This window comes from Squalius cephalus (assembly GCF_949319135.1).
Source record: "Squalius cephalus genome assembly, chromosome: 17".
NCBI lineage: Eukaryota > Metazoa > Chordata > Actinopteri > Cypriniformes > Leuciscidae > Squalius > Squalius cephalus.
Genome location: NC_137138.1, coordinates 2,835,588 through 2,858,087, shown reverse-complemented (window position 1 = coordinate 2,858,087; position 22,500 = coordinate 2,835,588). Strand labels below are relative to the sequence as shown.

The window sequence follows — 22,500 nt, the reverse complement described above, 5'->3', positions numbered from 1 at the left end:
TTATTTTATTATTCATCCATAATATATACATATTAAATGTTATATTTATTTTAAAAAAATCACTTTTACTGATGAATGTATAAAAAAAATGGTGAACATTTATATGGCGAGCATGTTTTTGTTTAAATAAAAATAATGACTTTGTGGTGAGGAAAAAAATGTCAGAAATCCTAAGAAAAATATAATTTTAAAACGTTGGATTAAAAAAAAAAAAATATATATATATATAGAATTATATTCTATTATATACTTTATAGATGAAAAATACAGTAAAAATTATGAAATATTATTCCAATGTAAATCATCTGTTTTCTATGTGAATATATAGTAAAGTGTAATTTATTCCTGTGATCAAAGCTGAATTTTCAGCATCATTACTCCAGTCTTCAGTGTCACATGATCCTTCACAAATCATTCTGATATGAGGATGTATTAATGCTGGAAACAGTTATGCTGCTTTTTTTAGAACCTGTGATACTTTTTACACAAACACATTATTATATGTGTATTATTATACGTGTACAATAAAAGTTTGTGCTGAAGTAACGACACACACACACGTCTCAGTGTAAAGAAGAAGGGCATCGTGAGAAAGCGCTCAGATCTCTTCACTGGAAGGGGATTATTCCTGAAATCACGGTTTCCCGCACGGAAACTCAATCCAGCAAATGTGTCGATAAACGCTGTTCAAAGGCAGCGAGATTCCTTCTGTTTTAACTCCTCGCTCGTGAAAGTTCAGCTTAAATGTACTAAAGCTCCTCTTGACGTTCAGATTCTGCTTTGAAAGAACAAAGAAAGATTTATGCGCTCTTCGAGACTGAGCGACTTCTGTCTCGTTCACATGAGGAACGGACGGGCCAGATTCACGGCAGCTTTAGCACTGGTGATGCTTGTGATTCTGCAGCCGAGTAGATGAGTTAATGAAGGAGTCCGTAAAGCCCAGCGCTCTCGTTCGCCAATACCTGATCAATCGCTTTGATCTCGGCGTAAAATATGAGCCTCCAGGGAGAGAGAGAGAGAGAGATGGAGGGAATATACAGGCTCATCTCTTCCTGCTATCTTGTGTCGAGTGACAAATCACATCCATTTAAATCACATATATAAACATCAGATGAATAGTACACTAGATCGTTTACTTCTTGTCAACAAATTCAGGGAATGGAGGCCTTTGACCTTTAGTTGATCTTTGACCTGAGGCGGTTACGGCGAATCAGGTTGCGGTTACGGATAAAAATCTGCATTTTCTATAAAATAAAATAAATAAATTCTGTGTAAAAAGATTATCATACTGTTGAAAGTCCGAAGGAGCAGATAAACACACTCTATCACACACAAACTCTCTCATACACACTTAAATAACACATTTAACTACATAAAATAGAATTTATATAAATTTATTTATACATAATATATATATATATATAAGGGCTGTCAAACGATTAATCATGATTAATCGCATCCAAAATAAAAGTTTGTTTTTACATAATATATGTGTGTGTATGGTGTATAATTATTTTCTATATATAAATACACACACATGCATGTATATATTTAAGAAATATTTGCATGTATATACTGTGTATATATATTTATATTATATATAATTTATATTATATATAAATATTTTACATATAAATAACAAATTTTTCTTAAATATATATGCATGTGTGTGTATTTCTATATAGAAAATAATTATACTCCATACACACACATATATTATGTAAACACAAACTTTTATTTTGGATGCGATTAATCGCGATTAATCGTTTGACAGCCCTAATATATATATATATATATATATATATTTTTTTTTATATATAATTAAAATGTATTTAAGTACATTGTCATATATATATATTAAAATAATAAATAAAATATATGTGTATATATATTTATAAAACAAATATTACATACAATGCGTTACACACACACATATATACTGTACACATACATATATGTATAATACTTTTGAGTAAATGTAAATTTATATAAATGTATTTATTTTTATATATATATTTAAATAAAATAGACTGATTATAAATATTTATTATACACTTAATATATATATATATATATATATATATATATATATATTGCATTATACATACTGCACACACACACACACACACACAAAACAAATATTTCTTACTACAATCAATTGGAACATTTGATAAGTTTAAAGCAGCTCCACAACATTTCAGACTAAGTTAATTTAGATTATATATCAATTCATTAAGCCTGCAGATTTAATCTGTTGTCTCTGTTCTTCTAATTTAAACCCTCTTGTTTTTGACTGCACTTGTATAGACTCCCTAAAATATTCACTTCATTACATTAATAAACATCAGCAGCTTTCAAATAATCTCCATAAGTGACACGAACAGGAGACCGAGGCTGCTAAAGGGGAAGAGCGTCTCTCTCTCTCTCTCACACACTAAAGGTCTTCCAGTGCTGCTAAATGGATTTGCCATTTAAAAAGCAGATAACGCTGCCCTGTTTCAGTCTGGGGGTCAAAGAAGAAACATCATCATCATCCAGTCCAAGAGAAATAACCAAGACGTTTATACGCGTCTCGCTTTTTCCTCGTCTGGGCCGCACGTTCACTTCTGGCCGTAATCACGACTGAAAAATGAGCGCCATTTCGCTCTAACGGCATTAGCACGCGCTACACGCAGACATATTTGTACTCATAATAAATTTTTTTAGGATCGGGTTTCGTCTTAACGAGGTGAGCACGGGCTGGGGGGGTTCAGGCTGGACGGTAACCTCGTTTGCGGGAGTTTCGGCGCGGAGGTTAAGGCCCAGACGAATGGGTTTCCTCTTACGCTTCGAGGTCTCCACCATCCTGAGGCCAAGACATCATTACATCATATTAATGGGCTCCAATCGGATTAAAGCCTGGCTCTCATCTGTCAAGGGGGAAAACAACCGTCCGATTCAGGACTGCGTTAAAGTCAATCATTTTATCCCTTAAAACTCATCTTTGATCACCAACATGACATATTTTTAAACGTTTATTCCTTGAAAAATGCCTTTAAGTATCTTGAATGTCACTCGACACCCTTGCCTCATTTAGCATTCGCGGTTCTATCAATATTACAAAAGCTTTCCATTTCAACTTTCTATTCATCAAAGAATCCTGAAATTAAACTGTAAATAACTGTTTTCAACACTGATGATAATCATAAATGTTTATGAGCATCAAATCATCATATCTGAATGATTTCTGAAGGATCATGTGACACTGAAGACTGGAGTCATGATGCTGAAAATTCAGCTTTGATCACAGGAATAAATTACACTTTACTATATATTCACATAGAGAACAGATGATTTAAATTGTAATATTATTTCACAATTTTACTGTTTTTACTGTAATTTCGATCAAATGAATACAGCCTTGGTGAGCAGAAGAGACTTATTTTAAAAACATTAAAAATCCTACCGAACACAAACCTTTGAACAGCAGTGTACATTCTACTGTACAATAGTAATATATTTCTGTCATAATTTCTTCAAGTTAAACCAAACTTTTATTTTGGCGGGTTTTAGTGACGTGTGCTTGAGTAAACTGCGCCGCTCATTCATGCAAACTTCAGATTTCAATAGCAGTCTTTTATCGCTTTAACACTCACAGACACTAGTCCATATCGCAATTTGATTCATTTCATTACTTTTGATTTATTCATCCAAAATTGCTAAATTCCATGACATTCTGCGTTATACAGTAAATTCCATTTTTAGATTAAATTTAGATAGATGTTTCATTTATTTATTTTATTTTTCAGAAATTCTGTTTTGTCTATTTTAACTTTCTGGATTTATGATTTAATACAAATGTATTATATATATAAAAAAAATCCCGGTGGTAATTAAATAAAGGCATTAAACATTAACAATTTAATTAATCTTTTCAAATCTAATCAAATGAAAATGTATTTATTTTTTGGCAAACAAAGTGCAGAGGTTTCCTGTTAAAAAAACATGGTTGAAAAATTATGTGATATGTATATAATAAAGTTTTACTAATATTATTATTATTATTATCACTGGTAATATATTTGTGTCATAATTTCTTCAAGTTCTCCGAACTTTTATTTTGGCGGGTTGTAGTGACTGAGTGTTGAGTTTTCTTTGTTGCTGCATGTGTTGCTTAGCAACCTCTTTGGAACTACTTTGCTTGGCGGAGGAATACATGTGTTATAACGTTCGATTTTTTGTTGCTGGTGTTGATTTGATGAATAAAATAAATATTAAAATGAATATTTTTATGGAGTAACCGTTTTATAAAAGTAATAAGCCCATTGAAGCCGTGTTTTACAGTGGATTTAGATCAGCTAAGGGGGTCTAACAACGCGTCGTGCCTAACAACGCCCCTTAGCTGATCTAAATCCACTATAAATCACGTCTTCAAGTGGCTTATTGTTTTAATAAACATTTTTAGGGTCCTGAAAGCTCTACTGTACTGAGTGTTACTGTGAGTCTCACTTGGTCAGTTGTTTCTCAGCGTCGGCGCACAGCTCCAGCAAACCCATGAGAACCGCAGACACATCCATGTACGGCTCCCAAACCGTGAACCCTCGGCCAATCAGATCGATCGCTGTGCGGCGGATGGTGCTGTGGGGGGGCAGTTTGGGACTGGGCGGCTGCAGGAGGAGAAACGTCAAGGCTTTACCTGCGAGGGAGACGGAAAGAAGGTTATTAATATCCATATTGACTGGAGACGTCTGCAGGTCATATTGATGCTCAGCTAATGCAGTCTCAGTCACGACACGCATCAACATATTCTCACACTGTGGGCTTCAAAAGCCTGAGGACACACTCATGTGGGTGGCGAAATTTGTCAGTATGATAAAAAAATAAATTTAAATTAATACTTTTATTTAGCAAGGATGCATTAAAAAGTGACATTAAAGACATTTATAATACTACAAAAGATTCTATTTCAAATAAATACTGTTCCTTTGAACTTTCTATTCATCAAAGAATCCTGAAAAATAAAATGTATCAACTATTTTCAGCATTATAAATGTTTCTTGAGCATCAAATCATCATATTAGAATGATTTCTGGAGGATCATGTGAAAATTCAGCTTTGATCACAGGAATAAATTACACTTTACTGTATATTCACATAGAAAACAGCTGATTTACATTGGAATAATATTTCACTTTTTACTGGATTTTTGATCAAATAAACGCAGCCTTGGTGAGCAGAAGAGACTCTTTCAGAAACATTGAAAATCTCACTGACCCGAAACGCTGGTTTGTATTGTATGGTGTTGAACGGTGTGTTTTGTGTGTCCATCAGTTGAGCTCTAATGAGGGGTTTGTTCACTTGGTCGCAGGCGTCTACAACAACCACACATGCCGTATCCATGGCAACTGTCAAAATGTGTGGGAGGGGGAGGGGGCAAAGGTCACCACAAGTGACCTGACACACACACACACACACTAAAGCACCGTTCACACTGATGGCTATTAAAGCGCTAGAGGTTGTGATGTCACTGATGTTGCTAGTAGACGCTTCTACTCGCATCGCTGCTCATTTGCATAAAGTTAAACTATTCTTCCCTTTGAAAAAAGAGCAAGAGCCGTGATTGTGTGTTTTGCATGCAAACTCATTTAAACACATTTATCTTGTGTTTTGTGTAAGAGAGAGAGAGAACACACACTAAATCTGTCGCACATCAGCTGATCTGATCAATGTTTATGTTGTTTGTTATAGATCAGCTGCTTAATAATCACAGACGATTATCTGGATTTATCTTCGCTGCTCTCGGGCCTCGGCAACAGGTCGCCGGGTAATTACCACAGCGCCGGAGAACAATGAGGTGAGGTAATTAATGCAGACAGATTCCAGCCAGAGCTTTCAGCAGATACTAACTTCATCTGTCTCTGTGTGTGTGTGTGTGTGTGTGTGAGTGTGTGTTCAGACGTGTGCTGGATTTCTTAAAGCATTTCCGACTTCTGATTCACCTTTAAAGAAGTGAAAGATTTTTATTCCCATAGACACGGATAGAAAAGTGAAACTATATACACCACTTTAGTTGTATGTATTGCTGCCTTAGAGGAAAAATGCATATGCATGTATTAGGGCTGTCAACATTAATGCGTTAACGCATGTGATTAATTCAAAATTCCTTAACATGTTAAAATAATTGTATGTCCCCCTGTAGTCAATAATTGTATCCCTTAAAACTCATCTTTAATCACCAAAATGACATATTTAAAAGTTTTTGTTTTTTTCTTGAAAAAAAAAGTGTCATCATGTCTTAAAATAGCTTGAATGTAACTCTTGGCTCATTTAGTATGCGCGGTTCTATGAATATGCAAATAAGCCCCGCCTCCACTCACTCACTCAGCTCAGAGATCCACTGGTTGACGATCACACGTTGATCTGATTGGTTACAAGGTAGTTTGTGACGTCAGAAACACCAGCGATTTCAAAGCGTGTTTTTGAGACTGTCTTTGGTTCACTGCAGTTTTAAGGAGAAAATACTCAGCAATGCTGTCGACTTATGAATTTACACATGGATTGTCTTAAAAACACCACATAGACATACACTCACCTAAAGGATTATTAGGAACACCTGTTCAATTTCTCATTAATGCAATTATCTAATCAACCAATCACATGGCAGTTGCTTCAATGCATTTAGGGGTGTGGTCCTGGTCAAGACAATCTCCTGAACTCCAAACTGAATGTCAGAATGGGAAAGAAAGGTGATTTAAGCAATTTTGAGCGTGGCATGGTTGTTGGTGCCAGACGGGTCGGTCTGAGTATTTCACAATCTGCTCAGTTACTGGGATTTTCACGCACAACCATTTCTAGGGTTTACAAAGAATGGTGTGAAAAGGGAAAAACATCCAGTATGCGGCAGTCCTGTGGGCGAAAATGCCTTGTTGATGCTAGAAGTCAGAGGAGAAGGGGCCGACTGATTCAAGCTGATAGAAGAGCAACTTTGACTGAAATAACCACTCGTTACAACCGAGGTATGCAGCAAAGCATTTGTGAAGCCACAACACGCACAACCTTGAGGCGGATGGGCTACAACAGCAGAAGACCCCACCGGGTACCACTCATCTCCACTACAAATAGGAAAAAGAGGCTACAATTTGCACGAGCTCACCAAAATTGGACAGTTGAAGACTGGAAAAATGTTGCCTGGTCTGATGAGTCTCGATTTCTGTTGAGACATTCAGATGGTAGAGTCAGAATTTGGCGTAAACAGAATGAGAACATGGATCCATCATGCCTTGTTGCCACTGTGCAAGCAAGCAGGTGTAAACCTGGTAGGCAGAAATTTCGATTCTGACCCTGAAACCTGATTTTTCTGTTCTGTTTGCGATCAGATCATTTTAAGCTGCTAAACTCCAGTGACGTTTCAGTCCAGTGATCTAGTATGCGAATTCATTCAAACAATCAGTCCAAAACAGCGCTAGTGTAAAGAAAACCAGGCTGATTACATCATCAGAGATTGTAAAGAGAATAGAGACTCGCGTTGCGTTTCAGTGAATTATTCATTCCAGTGTGCGTTTCACTTTAAAACACGAGCTCTGTCATATTCTGTTATTGTTTCTGAATCCCTGTGTGAAATACAGACTCAACGGAACCGCTACGCAAACTACGTTTTGAAACTACGTAATCAAGGTACAGTATAGTAAGCTTGCATGAGTCCGTTATATTGATGTGCAAACAAACCGTGTATGTATTGATCACACATTGCATTTAAGCGCTGAGACTTTTCAGTACGTTTACGTTGTTTCCACACACATTCAGGATAATGTTTTGATTAGTCACGTGTTCAGTAATTCTGAATGGATCCGCGTACTGTAGGTATGCAGTCAGGTCCAGGCTGTAGGTTTAGGGTTTATGTGGTCATGTTGGGTACTGCAACTTGACTTGTCTAAAATGTAAACGAGCTCTTTGTTGCTGCACGTACGGTACGGTGAGTTCTGAAAAGTTTTTTTTTTCTGTAGGTGGACATCGTTCTCTTGATGAGCCTCGAGACACACACACTGACCAACCGTCGCAGGAGGAGTAGGAGACCGACACAGTATCGCCCGCTTGCAGTGTGTTTGCGTTGGTCAGACTCTCTTACCCATCACACTCGCACACACACACACACACACACACACACACACACACACGTTTACTCAGCTATCGAAATATAGCTGACATAATGGTTTTTATACTGGACAAACTGTATATTCTCTCCCCTCACAATAACCCGACCCCTAAACCTACCCATCACACACACACACGTTTGTTTAGCTATACTTGTGAGGATATTCCATAAGCGTAATGGTTTTTATACTGTACAAACTGTATATTCTATTTCCCTACACTAACCCGACCCCTAAACCTACCAATCACAATCACACACACACACACACGCACACACGCACGTACGTACGTATTTTTAATAAAACACTGTTTAGTATGTTTTTAAAGCCATTTGTAATACCAGTGTAATACCCATGTCATTATACAAATTTCTGTCCTCATAAATCACACTATCACACACACACACACACACACACACAGTCTGGTTCGCTATCTTTGTGGGGACTCTCCATAGACGTAATGGTTTTTATACTGTACAAACTGTATATTCTGTCTCCTTATACTAACCCTAAACCTACTCAACACACACACACACACACACACACACACACACACACACACACACACACTAACCCGACCCCTAAACCTACCCATCACACACACACACATTGATCTGAACTCCGGGTGTCTCCTCGTGACCGGACTCGTCCCGCCTGTCGTTCCAGGCGTATCAAACCTCCCAGTTCCCTGAACCACAACACCTCTTCCTCCAGCGCTCCGGGATCGGCTCTTTGTTCTCCGTGTTCCCGAGCGGAGCGGGAGCTTTAAGAGCAGTGCGGTTTGTACACTAAACACACACTGCACTCGGACTAATCCAGCCTTTGATTCTGCAACACTGCGGCACAAATCCAGCGGAGAGACGTGCGAGTTTAACCTTAAACACTCAAAGACTTCAGCGCTGCTCTTAAAGTCTCGGCATAAACTCAGATCATTAAATCTCCTGATGAGCTTTAGTCAGGATTACTTGATTAAACTCTGTGAAATTTATTCATAAAATTCATCGTTTAAATTATCACATTCATTTCAATGCAATCACTTATGATTAATGAATAATTCACACAGAAATTTGTCCCTAATGTCTTAAATTAATCAAAGGCTGTTGTGCCACTTTTTCTTTTTCTCAAACGACTTTACACTTCCTGTTTAAAGGGATAGTTCACCCAAAAATTAAAATTAGCCCATGATTTAAGTCATCCTTGTATATGACTTTATTCTTTCAGATGAATACAATCAGAGTTATATTAAAAAATGTCCTGGCTCTTCCAAGCTTTATAATGGGAGTGAATGGCTGGAGAAAATCTATCCATCATTAAAGTGCATCTATACATGATATTCATATTCAAGATGCACTTGTATGATGGATAGATGCACTTTTATGATGTATAGATGCACTTTTATGATGGAGAGATGCACTTTTATGATGGAGAGATGCACTTTTATAATGGATAGATGCACTTTTATGATTGACAGATGCACTTTTATGATGGATGGATGCACTTTTATGATGTATAAATGCACTTTTATGATGGATAGAGGCACTTTTATGATTGACAGATGCACTTTTATGATGGATAGATGCACTTTTATGATGATAGATGCACTTTTATGATGGAGAGATGCACTTTTATGATGGATAGATGCACTTTTATGATGAGAGATGCACTTTTATGATATATAGATGCACTTTTATGATGGATAGATGCACTTTTATGACATATAAATGCACTTTTATGATGAGAGATGCACTTTTATAATGTATAGATGCACTTTTATGATGGATAGATGCACTTTTATGATGGAGAGATGCACTTTTATGATGGAGAGATGCACTTTTATGATGAGAGATGCACTTTTATGATGGATAGATGCACTTTTATGATGGATAGATGCACTTTTATGATGATAGATGCACTTTTATGATGGATAGATGCACTTTTTAAATGGAGAGATGCACTTTTATGGGCTTCAAATTTTCTCCACTCATTCACTGCCATTGTAAACCTTGGAAATTTTTAACATAACTCTGTATTCCTCTGAAAGAATAAAGTCATATACACCTAGGATGGCTTGAGGGTGAATAAATCATGGGCCAATTTTCATTTTTGGGTGAACTATCCCTTTAAGTGGGTGGCACTTTGTCAGATCCAAGATGAAATGATGCAAGGCTGTTTTGGAGAGTTTTAACTACACATCTGAAAAAAGTTAGACAGCCAAGAGAGGAAATCACCTGCAAATTTACTGTCTCATAGTGCTTGGGCCGTCCCGGACAGGTCGAGTCCATTTTTCAGAGCGGACATCTTTGTTTAAGACTTGACTTGGTTTAAATGGATGAATTAATATTGACAAAACATCAGCTGAGCTAATGAGTGGTTAGTTAAAGCAATAAACATGCCACATTAGAGGCTGGGCCACGGGAAGCTAATTAGAGAGAGAGACAGCTTTTAGCCATTAGCTCTAACACTCACAAGCGTTTTACTGGAAACCGTCACACACACACACACACACACACACACACACACACACACACACACACACACACACAGTGATATTAAACGACTCATACAGTCATATAAGACTTTGGTCCCATTATATTTAGCCTGTATTTCCAGTGGCCTTATTACTGCAGGACCCTCTGCCCTCTCTCTCTTTCTCTCTCTCTCTCTGTCCCTCTGCCCTCTCTCTCTCTCTGTCTCTCTGTCTGTCTGTCTCTCCGGTCAAATCGAAAGTGAAGTTAAAATCAATGGAGTTGAGCTGGAAAGAGAGCCGGCAGATGGAGAGATAGAGAGAGAAACAAAGGGTGTCTAAACAGGGAATGCCTTCAGCACACTGGATTTACAGCAACACACACACACACACACACCAGAGCTGCACTGCATTAATGTGACATCACTTCCTGTCACTGCAGTGCTGGGCTTGCTTCTCTTACTGCGTTTACTATACGAGGTGCTTCACTTCAGCAGTGCTGCATACAGTTTTAATATTCTTTATTTAATTTACCAACATAGACATTGGTGGATAATGATTTATTGACATTTTTATGTTGTGGTCAATAAACAATAAGATGTATATCAAAATATTTGGATACGCCTATATTATAATATCTGATATTTTATATACACAGTATTGCAGTAAAAATGTCTTGTATAACGTACTGTAGATAACCTCTCTCTCTCTCTCTCTCTCTCTCTCTCTCTCTCTATATATATATAGAACTTAAAATTAAATAATGTCCATTTTGAGTGAATATTTAAAAAAAAGTAAATGAATAATAATAATAATAATAATAATAATAATAAAAATCCATAAACAAATTTTATTACACTGTGGAATTATTTTCATAACAATTAAACACATTTAACTCTAAATTCGGATTACTGTAATGCTAACAAAAACATTCACTCTCATTATTTTAACTTACACTGAGTTTAATCAAGTGAATAAAAATGCCCCAATATTTCTCACACACACACACACACACACACACACACACACACACACACACACACACACACACACACACACACACACAGGCCTTTAAAGTGAAAAGTGCTTGAGAACTACAGCGTGTGAGACTTCTGAAGTGTGTGTGTGTGTGTGTGTGTGTGTGTGTGTGTTTTCCTAGCTGACCTTGTCACTGCCCTCAGGCAAACTGCTTTGTTTCTTTATAAAAGTAAAGTAAGACTCATGTATCCACTTTGAGCTCAAACACACACACACACACACACACACACACACACACACACACACACACACACGGGTTCAGACTCTCCTAAAGGTCTCAGACGCTTTGACCATCAAACTGACCTTGAAGACAGAAAACACTTCAAACACACACACACACACACACCACACACACACTATCACAAAGGCCTGTGTCTCAATCCACTCCTGAGGTCAAAAGTGAGATTGTCCAAAATATTCCAGTGCAATGAATCGATCGGTTCCCAGAATGCACCATAAAAATCAGCTGCACACTACTCTTAACGAACAAGATTTTTACTGTTAATAAAAATATTGAAAAGGCAAAATAGTAGTTAATAAAAATAAAAACAAGTGTCATTCACAAAAATGTGTATGTGTATACAGTGTGTGTATTTGTGTATATATATATATAGATTCATGGACAAATACACAACACACATTAAATATTAGACAAGAATCGACGGACTGATTGAGATGTTACAAAACTAACTAAAAACAAACCACAGTTTGTTTGTTGCATTTGAGGATAGGAAATGATGAAAACTACAACTAATTTAATTATAAAAAAAAAACAACAACAAAAAACGAATAAATAACCTAAAATACAAATAAAATTAAATTATTATTTAACTAAAACTTAATGTTGTTTAATCTAGCTTGAGCCCAAACTGGTGTTCAGGCTTATTCACATCACACTAAACTCCAGTGTGAATGAGACGCAGCCCATCCATCTAAAGAGGAAACCATGAGATATAAGTGAGTGTGTGTGTGTGTGTTTTTTATTTTCTGACTGACCTCTATAATCATCATTCCAGCTCAGGGCTCTAAACCCTCTCGAAGTTCAACTCTACAGTAATGAAGTGTGTAGTGCAGGTGTCCTGAGGGACCCGATCTGTTAATCACTCTGTTAAACAGAGCAGAGTCAGCAGAGAAGGAGTGTGACGCTCACTCAAGTGTGTGTGTTTTTGAGGAGGCGTGTGATTATTGCCAACACAGACGCAGAAATCAGACCCTCGTTAGTTTGCAGAGGAATTAATCCTGCCCTCGGGTCTGTCTACTGCAATTAAAGCACATTATCACTCATCATAACCGACTGAAGTGTGTGTGAGAGCCTGGGCTAGACTATCAGAGCAGAATCAGACACAACCTTGGAAGCGCTTTATAATAAAGTCCCATTAGGTAACGTTAGTTAAGTAATATTAACCAAAAATGAGCTGTTATAGTTTTGTGTGAGTAAGCTGTGTGTGTGTGTGTGTGTGTGTGTGTGTGTGTGTGTACATTCACAGGTGTGACGGGCGAGTGAATAGTTGGATCCTCCGCTGCTCAGACCGAAGCCCTTGGGAGCTTGACTGCTGATGTGTGTGTGTGTGTGTGTGTGTGTGTACTCACAGGTGTGTGTGTGTGTGTGTGTGTGTGTACTCACAGGTGTGGTGTGTGTGTGTGCGCGTGTACACTCACAGGTGTGACGGGCGAGTGAATAGTTGGATCCTCCGCTGCTCAGACCGAAGCCCTTGGGAGCTTGACTGCTGATGTGTGTGTGTGTGTGTGTGTGTGTGTACTCACAGGTGTGTGTGTGTGTGTGTGTACTCACAGGTGTGGTGTGTGTGTGCGCGTGTACACTCACAGGTGTGACGGGCGAGTGAATAGTTGGATCCTCCGCTGCTCAGACCGAAGCCCTCGGGAGCTTGACTGCTGAAATGTGTGTGTGTGTGTGTACTCACAGGTGTGGTGTGTGTGTGTGTGTGTGTGTGTGCGTGTGTACACTCACAGGTGTGACGGGCGAGTGAATAGTTGGATCCTCCGCTGCTCAGACCGAAGCCCTTGGGAGCTTGACTGCTGATGTGTGTGTGTGTGTGTGTGTGTGTGTGTGTGTACTCACAGGTGTGTGTGTGTGTGTGTGTGTACTCACAGGTGTGGTGTGTGTGTGTGTGTGCGCGTGTACACTCACAGGTGTGACGGGCGAGTGAATAGTTGGATCCTCCGCTGCTCAGACCGAAGCCCTCAGGAGCTTGACTGCTGATATGTGTGTGTGTGTGTGTGTGTGTGTGTGTGTACTCACAGGTGTGTGTGTGTGTGTGTGTACTCACAGGTGTGGTGTGTGTGTGTGCGCGTGTACACTCACAGGTGTGACGGGCGAGTGAATAGTTGGATCCTCCGCTGCTCAGACCGAAGCCCTCAGGAGCTTGACTGCTGATGTGTGCGTGTGTGTGTGTGTGTGTGTGTACTCACAGGTGTGGTGTGTGTGTGTGTGTGTGTGTGTGTACTCACAGGTGTGATGGGCGAGTGAATAGTTGGATCCTCCGCTGCTCAGACCGAAGCCCTCGGGAGCTTGACTGCTGATGTGTGTGTGTGTGTGTGTGTGTGTGTGTGTACTCACAGGTGTGTGTGTGTGTGTGTGTACTCACAGGTGTGGTGTGTGTGTGTGCGCGTGTACACTCACAGGTGTGACGGGCGAGTGAATAGTTGGATCCTCCGCTGCTCAGACCGAAGCCCTCGGGAGCTTGACTGCTGAAATGTGTGTGTGTGTGTGTGTGTGTGTGTGTGTGTGTACTCACAGGTGTGTGTGTGTGTGTGTGTACTCACAGGTGTGGTGTGTGTGTGTGCGCGTGTACACTCACAGGTGTGACGGGCGAGTGAATAGTTGGATCCTCCGCTGCTCAGACCGAAGCCCTCAGGAGCTTGACTGCTGATGTGTGCGTGTGTGTGTGTGTGTGTGTGTACTCACAGGTGTGGTGTGTGTGTGTGTGTGTGTGTACTCACAGGTGTGATGGGCGAGTGAATAGTTGGATCCTCCGCTGCTCAGACCGAAGCCCTCGGGAGCTTGACTGCTGATGTGTGTGTGTGTGTGTGTGTGTGTGTGTGTGTGTGTGTGTGTGTGTGTACTCACAGGTGTGTGTGTGTGTGTGTGTGTACTCACAGGTGTGACGGGCGAGTGAATAGTTGGATCCTCCGCTGCTCAGACCGAAGCCCTCAGGAGCTTGACTGCTGGTTCGGGCTCGCGACGGGAGTTTGGGGGGTTCGATCTCCGCGCCGAACTCAGCCCCGATGACGCCGAGCAGGACGATAGCCGTCGCCTGTTTCCTGCGCTCCTCGTACGAGTTACTGATCCTCTTAGCGCTCGGCGGGAGGTTAGACAGACAACCTGCACACACACACACAGAAAGATTCACTTGAGACAACATAAAACTGATTCAGATTCTCTTAATACAACAAAACTGATTCAGATTCACTTAAGACAACATAAAACTGATTTAGATTCACTGAAGACAACATAAAACTGATTCAGAATCACTGAAGTCAACATAAAACTGATTCAGAATCACTGAAGTCAACATTAAACTGATTCAGATTCACTTAAGACAACATAAAACTGATTCAGATTCACTTAAGACAACATAAAACTGATTTAGATTCACTGAAGTCCACATAAAGTCAACATAAAACTGATTCAGAATCACTGAAGTCAACATTAAACTGATTCAGATTCACTTAAGACAACATAAAACTGATTCAGATTCACTTAAGACAACATAAAACTGATTTAGATTCACTGAAGTCCACATAAAGTCAACATAAAACTGATTCAGAATCACTGAAGTCAACATTAAACTGATTCAGATTCACTTAAGACAACATAAAACTGATTCAGATTCACTTAAGACAACATAAAACTGATTTAGATTCACTGAAGTCAACATAAAACTGATTCAGATTCACTGAAGTCAACATAAAACTGATTTAGATTCACTGAAGTCAACATAAAACTGATTCAGATTCACTGAAGTCAACATTAAACTGATTCAGAATCACTGAAGTCAACATTAAACTGATTCAGATTCACTTAAGACAACATAAAACTGATTCAGATTCACTTAAGACAACATAAAACTGATTTAGATTCACTGAAGTCAACATAAAACTGATTTAGATTCACTGAAGTCCACATAAAGTCAACATAAAACTGATTCAGAATCACTGAAGTCAACATTAAACTGATTCAGATTCACTTAAGACAACATAAAACTGATTCAGATTCACTTAAGACAACATAAAACTGATTTAGATTCACTGAAGTCAACATAAAACTGATTTAGATTCACTGAAGTCAACATAAAACTGATTTAGATTCACTGAAGTCAACATAAAACTGATTCAGATTCACTGAAGTCAACATTAAACTGATTCAGAATCACTGAAGTCAACATTAAACTGATTCAGATTCACTTAAGACAACATAAAACTGATTCAGATTCACTTAAGACAACATAAAACTGATTTAGATTCACTGAAGTCAACATAAAACTGATTCAGAATCACTGAAGTCAACATAAAACTGATTCAGAATCACTGAAGTCAACATTAAACTGATTCAGATTCACTTAAGACAACATAAAACTGATTCAGATTCACTTAAGACAACATAAAACTGATTTAGATTCACTGAAGTCCACATAAAACTGATTCAGATTCACTGAAGACGACATAAAACTGATTCAGATTCACTTAAGACAACATAAAACTGATTCAGATTCACTTAAGACAACATAAAACTGATTTAGATTCACTGAAGTCCACATAAAGTCAACATAAAACTGATTCAGAATCACTGAAGTCAACATTAAACTGATTCAGATTCACTTAAGACAACATAAAACTGATTCAGATTCACTTAAGACAACATAAAACTGATTTAGATTCACTGAAGTCAACATAAAACTGATTCAGATTCACTGAAGTCAACATTAAACTGATTCAGATTCACTTAAGACAACATAAAACTGATTCAGATTCACTTAAGACAACATAAAACTGATTTAGATTCACTGAAGTCAACATAAAACTGATTTAGATTCACTGAAGTCCACATAAAACTGATTCAGATTCACTGAAGACGACATAAAACTGATTTAGATTCACTGAAGACAACATAAAACTGATTCAGATTCACTTAAGACAACATAAAACTGATTCAGAATCACTGAAGTCAACATTAAACTGATTCAGATTCACTTAAGACAACATAAAAATGATTCAGATTCACTTAAGACAACATAAAACTGATTTAGATGCACTGAAGTCCACATAAAACTGATTCAGATTCACTGAAGACGACATAAAACTGATTTAGATTCACTGAAGACAACATAAAACTGATTCAGATTCACTGAAGACAACATAAAACTGATTCAGATTCACTTAAGACATAAAACTGATTTAGATTCACTGAAGTCCACATAACATAAAACTGATTCAGATTCACTGAAGACAACATAAAACTGATTCAGATTCACTGAAGACAACATAAAACTGATTCAGATTCACTTAAGACAACATAAAACTGATTTAGATTCACTGAAGTCAACATAAAACTGATTTAGATTCACTTAAGACAACATAAAACTGATTCAGATTCACTGAAGTCAACATTAAACTGATTCAGATTCACTTAAGACAACATAAAACTGATTCAGATTCACTTAAGACAACATAAAACTGATTTAGATTCACTGAAGTCAACATAAAACTGATTTAGATTCACTGAAGTCCACATAAAACTGATTCAGATTCACTGAAGACGACATAAAACTGATTTAGATTCACTGAAGACAACATAAAACTGATTCAGATTCACTTAAGACAACATAAAACTGATTCAGAATCACTGAAGTCAACATTAAACTGATTCAGATTCACTTAAGACAACATAAAACTGATTCAGATTCACTTAAGACAACATAAAACTGATTTAGATTCACTGAAGTCAACATAAAACTGATTTAGATTCACTGAAGACAACATAAAACTGATTCAGATTCACTTAAGACAACATAAAACTGATTCAGAATCACTGAAGTCAACATTAAACTGATTCAGATTCACTTAAGACAACAAAAATGATTCAGATTCACTTAAGACAACATAAAACTGATTTAGATTCACTGAAGACAACATAAAACTGATTCAGATTCACTGAAGACAACATAAAACTGATTCAGATTCACTTAAGACATAAAACTGATTTAGATTCACTGAAGTCAACATTAAACTGATTCAGATTCACTTAAGACAACAAAAATGATTCAGATTCACTTAAGACAACATAAAACTGATTTAGATTCACTGAAGACAACATAAAACTGATTCAGATTCACTGAAGACAACATAAAACTGATTCAGATTCACTTAAGACATAAAACTGATTTAGATTCACTGAAGTCCACATAACATAAAACTGATTCAGATTCACTGAAGTCAACATTAAACTGATTCAGATTCACTGAAGACGACATAAAACTGATTTAGATTCACTGAAGACAACATAAAACTGATTTAGATTCACTGAAGTCCACATAAAACTGATTCAGATTCACTGAAGACAACATAAAACTGATTCAGATTCACTGAAGACAACATAAAACTGATTCAGATTCACTTAAGACAACATAAAACTGATTTAGATTCACTGAAGTCCACATAAAACTGATTCAGATTCACTGAAGTCAACATAAAACTGATTCAGATTCACTGAAGACAACATAAAACTGATTCAGATTCACTGAAGACAACATAAAACTGATTCAGATTCACTGAAGACAACATAAAACTGATTCAGATTCACTGAAGACAACATAAAACTGATTCAGATTCACTTAAGACAACATAAAACTGATTTAGATTCACTGAAGTCAACATAAAACTGATTTAGATTCACTTAAGACAACATAAAACTGATTCAGATTCACTGAAGACAACATAAAACTGATTCAGATTCACTGAAGACAACATAAAACTGATTCAGATTCACTGAAGTCAACATAAAACTGATTTAGATTCACTGAAGTCAACATAAAACTGATTCAGAATCACTGAAGTCAACATAAAACTGATTCAGAATCACTGAAGTCCACATAAAACTGATTTAGATTCACTGAAGTCAACATAAAACTGATTCAGAATCACTGAAGTCAACATAAAACTGAAGTCAACATAAAACTGATTCAGAAACACTGAAGTCAACATAAAACTGATTCAGATTCACTGAAGACAACATAAAACTGATTCAGATTAACTGAAGTCAACATAAAACTGATTCAGAAACACTGAAGTCAACATAAAACTGATTCAGAATCACTGAAGTCAACATAAAACTGATTCAGATTCACTGAAGTCAACATAAAACTGATTTAGATTCACTGAAGTCAACAAAAAAAAAACTGATTCTGAATCACTGAAGTCAACATAAAACTGATTCAGAAACACTGAAGTCAACATAAAACTGATTCAGATTCACTGAAGTCAACATAAAACTGATTCAGATTCACTGAAGTCAACATAAAACTGATTCAGATTCACTGCCCTACTCACATATTTCTGAGAATGTTCAGTGGCAAATGATGTACAGATATACTAAATTAAACTAAAATAAACTAAATAAAAAATAGAAACTATAAATAAATAAAATAAAACAAAATAATTTTCAGAAATACAAATCAAGTAAATTAAAATAAATCAATAAAATAATTCTTATAAATATAAATAATAAGTATAATGTAAAATAATAAAATAAAACAAAATTAAATACATCCTTAAAATATATTAAATCCTTACTTAAATATAAGTAAATCATTAAAAACAAAAAAATTATCAATTTAAGTAAACCTTTAAAAAATGTTCATGTAAAATAATAAACAGTAATTCTTATTAGTGGTGGGCCGTTATCGGCGTTAACGCAGCAAATATCGCCGTTAATCTATTCTCCAATTTGGGTTGGTAGCGTTGGGAGCTGGCTCAAGCTACACAAGCTATGATGACGCAATCTACCCGCGGCCGCGAGGAACACCCGGCTGCAACGCATCATATTCGTCGTCATCTTAAGTAAACACGGCTGAAAGTGAAAGCTGGTGTAAAAGATCCGTGCAACATCCATTATTTGGACTTGGTTCGGATTTAAGCCGTCCGACGTAGACTGTGTGGTGTAACAGTTCGGTAAGTTAACACACGACTAATCCGTTCTACCACCTCAAATTCAAAACGAAACATATCACTGAATACAATATATCTTAGTGAGTGGTGTAGCACATAATCTCTTTTTATTAAAAGCGCCCGATTTTAAGAATCGTTGTTGTGTTTCTTTTTAACTGAAAAGACATCAGTTAGACAATATTCTAATTTTAAATTTGGGGTTTCATAAGCTCCAAGCCATAATAAACATTAGACCTACTTAAGTCTCTGCAGCTAGTGTACTTAAATTTTATTTATCTGCAAAATTATGTTGTATACTTACAGTTTTGCACAATATATGTTCTCAAAACTACATACACCCTTTCAAAAAAAAAAAAAAAAAAAAAACTTTTAGCAGTTGTTTAGCAGGGTCTGTGTAACCTGTTCTGAAATGGTTTTATTATAATATCGTTATCGCAAGAGGCTGCAATGTATATCACAATATGGATTTTAGGCCATATCGCCCATCCCTAATTGATAGCCTATAGTAGTTGATAATAACATAGGCCTACCTAATGTTGCCTACGTACGGTAACAGTACAGTAGTAACCTTTTACAGTCTATGAGTAGAACAGCTTTCTCAAGCAGTTTGTGATGCATTTTGGAAACAGGAGATGAGCCCCTGGTCTAATGCGAAGGCTTGAGAAACCCGTTCTCAAAGACTTACTTTTATAGTCATTATTTGGGTAGCACACATATTCTGAATGCCTTCGGCAGAATTCAAATGAGCCATTTTAATCTAGATTAATCTAGATTAAAAAAATTAATCTATGCCCACCTCTAATTCTTATACATGTAAGTAAATATTAAGAAATTAGTCAAATAAAATAAATCCCAGGGAAAAAAAAACTAATCCATATAAGCATTTATCATCAATTTAAGTAAATCCTAAAATATATTTATATAAAATAAAATATATATATATAAATATAAAATAAATTATTTTCCAGAAAATGTATATTTCATATGTTGTTTTGTTCTGGTCAGATGAAACTACACTGTAGCAAATGTCTGAATTTGTTGTAAAAATGTGAGTTTCTATAGTGACACCTGCATATAAAATGCCCTGAATTAAAGCTGCAGCTCCGGCTTTGTGTTCCTGCGTCCTGTAAGTGCTCTGAATGAAGCACAATGGGGTGTGTGTGTGTGTGTGTGTGTGTGTTAGGGTCATGGTCAGGGCCTTGTGCTGGAGGGACACGTGCTCAGGACACACACACACACACACACACACACACACAGAGTCATTAAGAGACCCGGAGGGGTCTTTGCTTGCGGAAGTGTGGGGTGCGGTCGGATGGGGCTTCTTTTGTTACCAAACGTGTGTGTACCGCAGGAGCCCCTCAAACACGGGACGTGCAATTAGTCACACACACACACACACACACACACACACACACACACACACACACACACACACACACACACACACACACACACACACACGTCTGAGGTCACAATACAGACACGCATGACGATGTAGAGCAGTTCATTGATGAAAACACACATAAACTGCTAGGATGGATCATTGTTTCATTCTCATTTGCTCTCTGCCATTTCTTTGAGTTCAGATGTGTGCGTGGATTTACTGTGCTAAACAAAGACACCAATGAAAGAGTGTGTGTGTGTGTGTGACAGAGAGAGAGAGAGAGAGAGAGAGAGAGATATGGACAGATACATCAGTGTTTCCCACAGAATTAGATTCTATTTATCAGTGCGAAACACACACGTTTATCTCACTATCTAATGAGAACCACTTCTGTTTTTATATTCATTAAAGCTAAATATATGCAGGAACTACAGACCAACTCAAACCCCAAAAGAAAACCTGAACGTGATTTACTTTATATATAAAAAAAAAAAAAAAAAAACATTTCTACCTCCGAGGTTTTATCAGATAAAATTCACTTCTGGAGACTTTGTTCCCTATTTGTTCCTTGTTGACTATAATATGAATATTAGAATTATTATATTCAGAATATGAATATATCAACACTCTGAATGTGATCCATGGTTATTATTATGGTTAATTTAAATTATAAAGCTTTTCCAGAACTTGAAATAAAGTAAACGTTAACTAAAATAATATGAAATATATATAAAAAAAAATATTTTATGAAAACTAATCTGTGCTGGGAAAAAATATTTGGTCAGTTACTTATTTGTTTAAGATATGAAATTTAGTAAATACAAGAGTAGTAAATAATTATAAATAATAGTACTCAGACAAAAGACAACCACAAAAAATAAACAAGTTAATATAATAATGTTTAATATAGAAATTTACAATAAAGTTTTGAATTAAATTGATATATAAACGAACCACAGATTTCTACTTGTTTATTTCAAAATTCCGATTTCTAAAATCGTATTATTTAATTTTTTCTGCCTCACACTAAAAGGTCTAACCTGATTGGCTCTGTTAATGACATCTCGACTGATTCAATTTGACCTGGGCCTCTTTCTATTGGCTCTCAGCTGACCTCTGACCTCTGAGCACTCAGAATCAAACCAGCATCTCTCAGAAAGTCTCATAAACGCAGACATTCACCGACAAACTTACAACATGAACGAGACATTTAAAACGATTAATTTAGAAATCATTTAGTGTTTGTTTTGATTTCTTAATTGCGTTTGTTCCTCTTTTATATGTTGCATCTGATAAATGCA

At 36.8% G+C, this 22,500-nt stretch overlaps 1 protein-coding gene across 1 annotated transcript in view; it reads right to left on the bottom strand.

Annotated features, from left to right (window-relative positions):
- Positions 1-22,500, bottom strand: part of wdr7 (WD repeat domain 7) — a 111,964-nt gene that overhangs the window by 12,715 nt on the left and 76,749 nt on the right. The window contains exons 23-24 of the mRNA XM_079847554.1: positions 14,750-14,974; positions 4,489-4,675 (exon numbers count right to left, since the gene is read on the bottom strand). Of these exons, the coding sequence (XP_079703680.1) occupies positions 4,489-4,675; positions 14,750-14,974 (412 nt within the window). The remainder of the gene's footprint in view (positions 1-4,488; positions 4,676-14,749; positions 14,975-22,500) is intronic.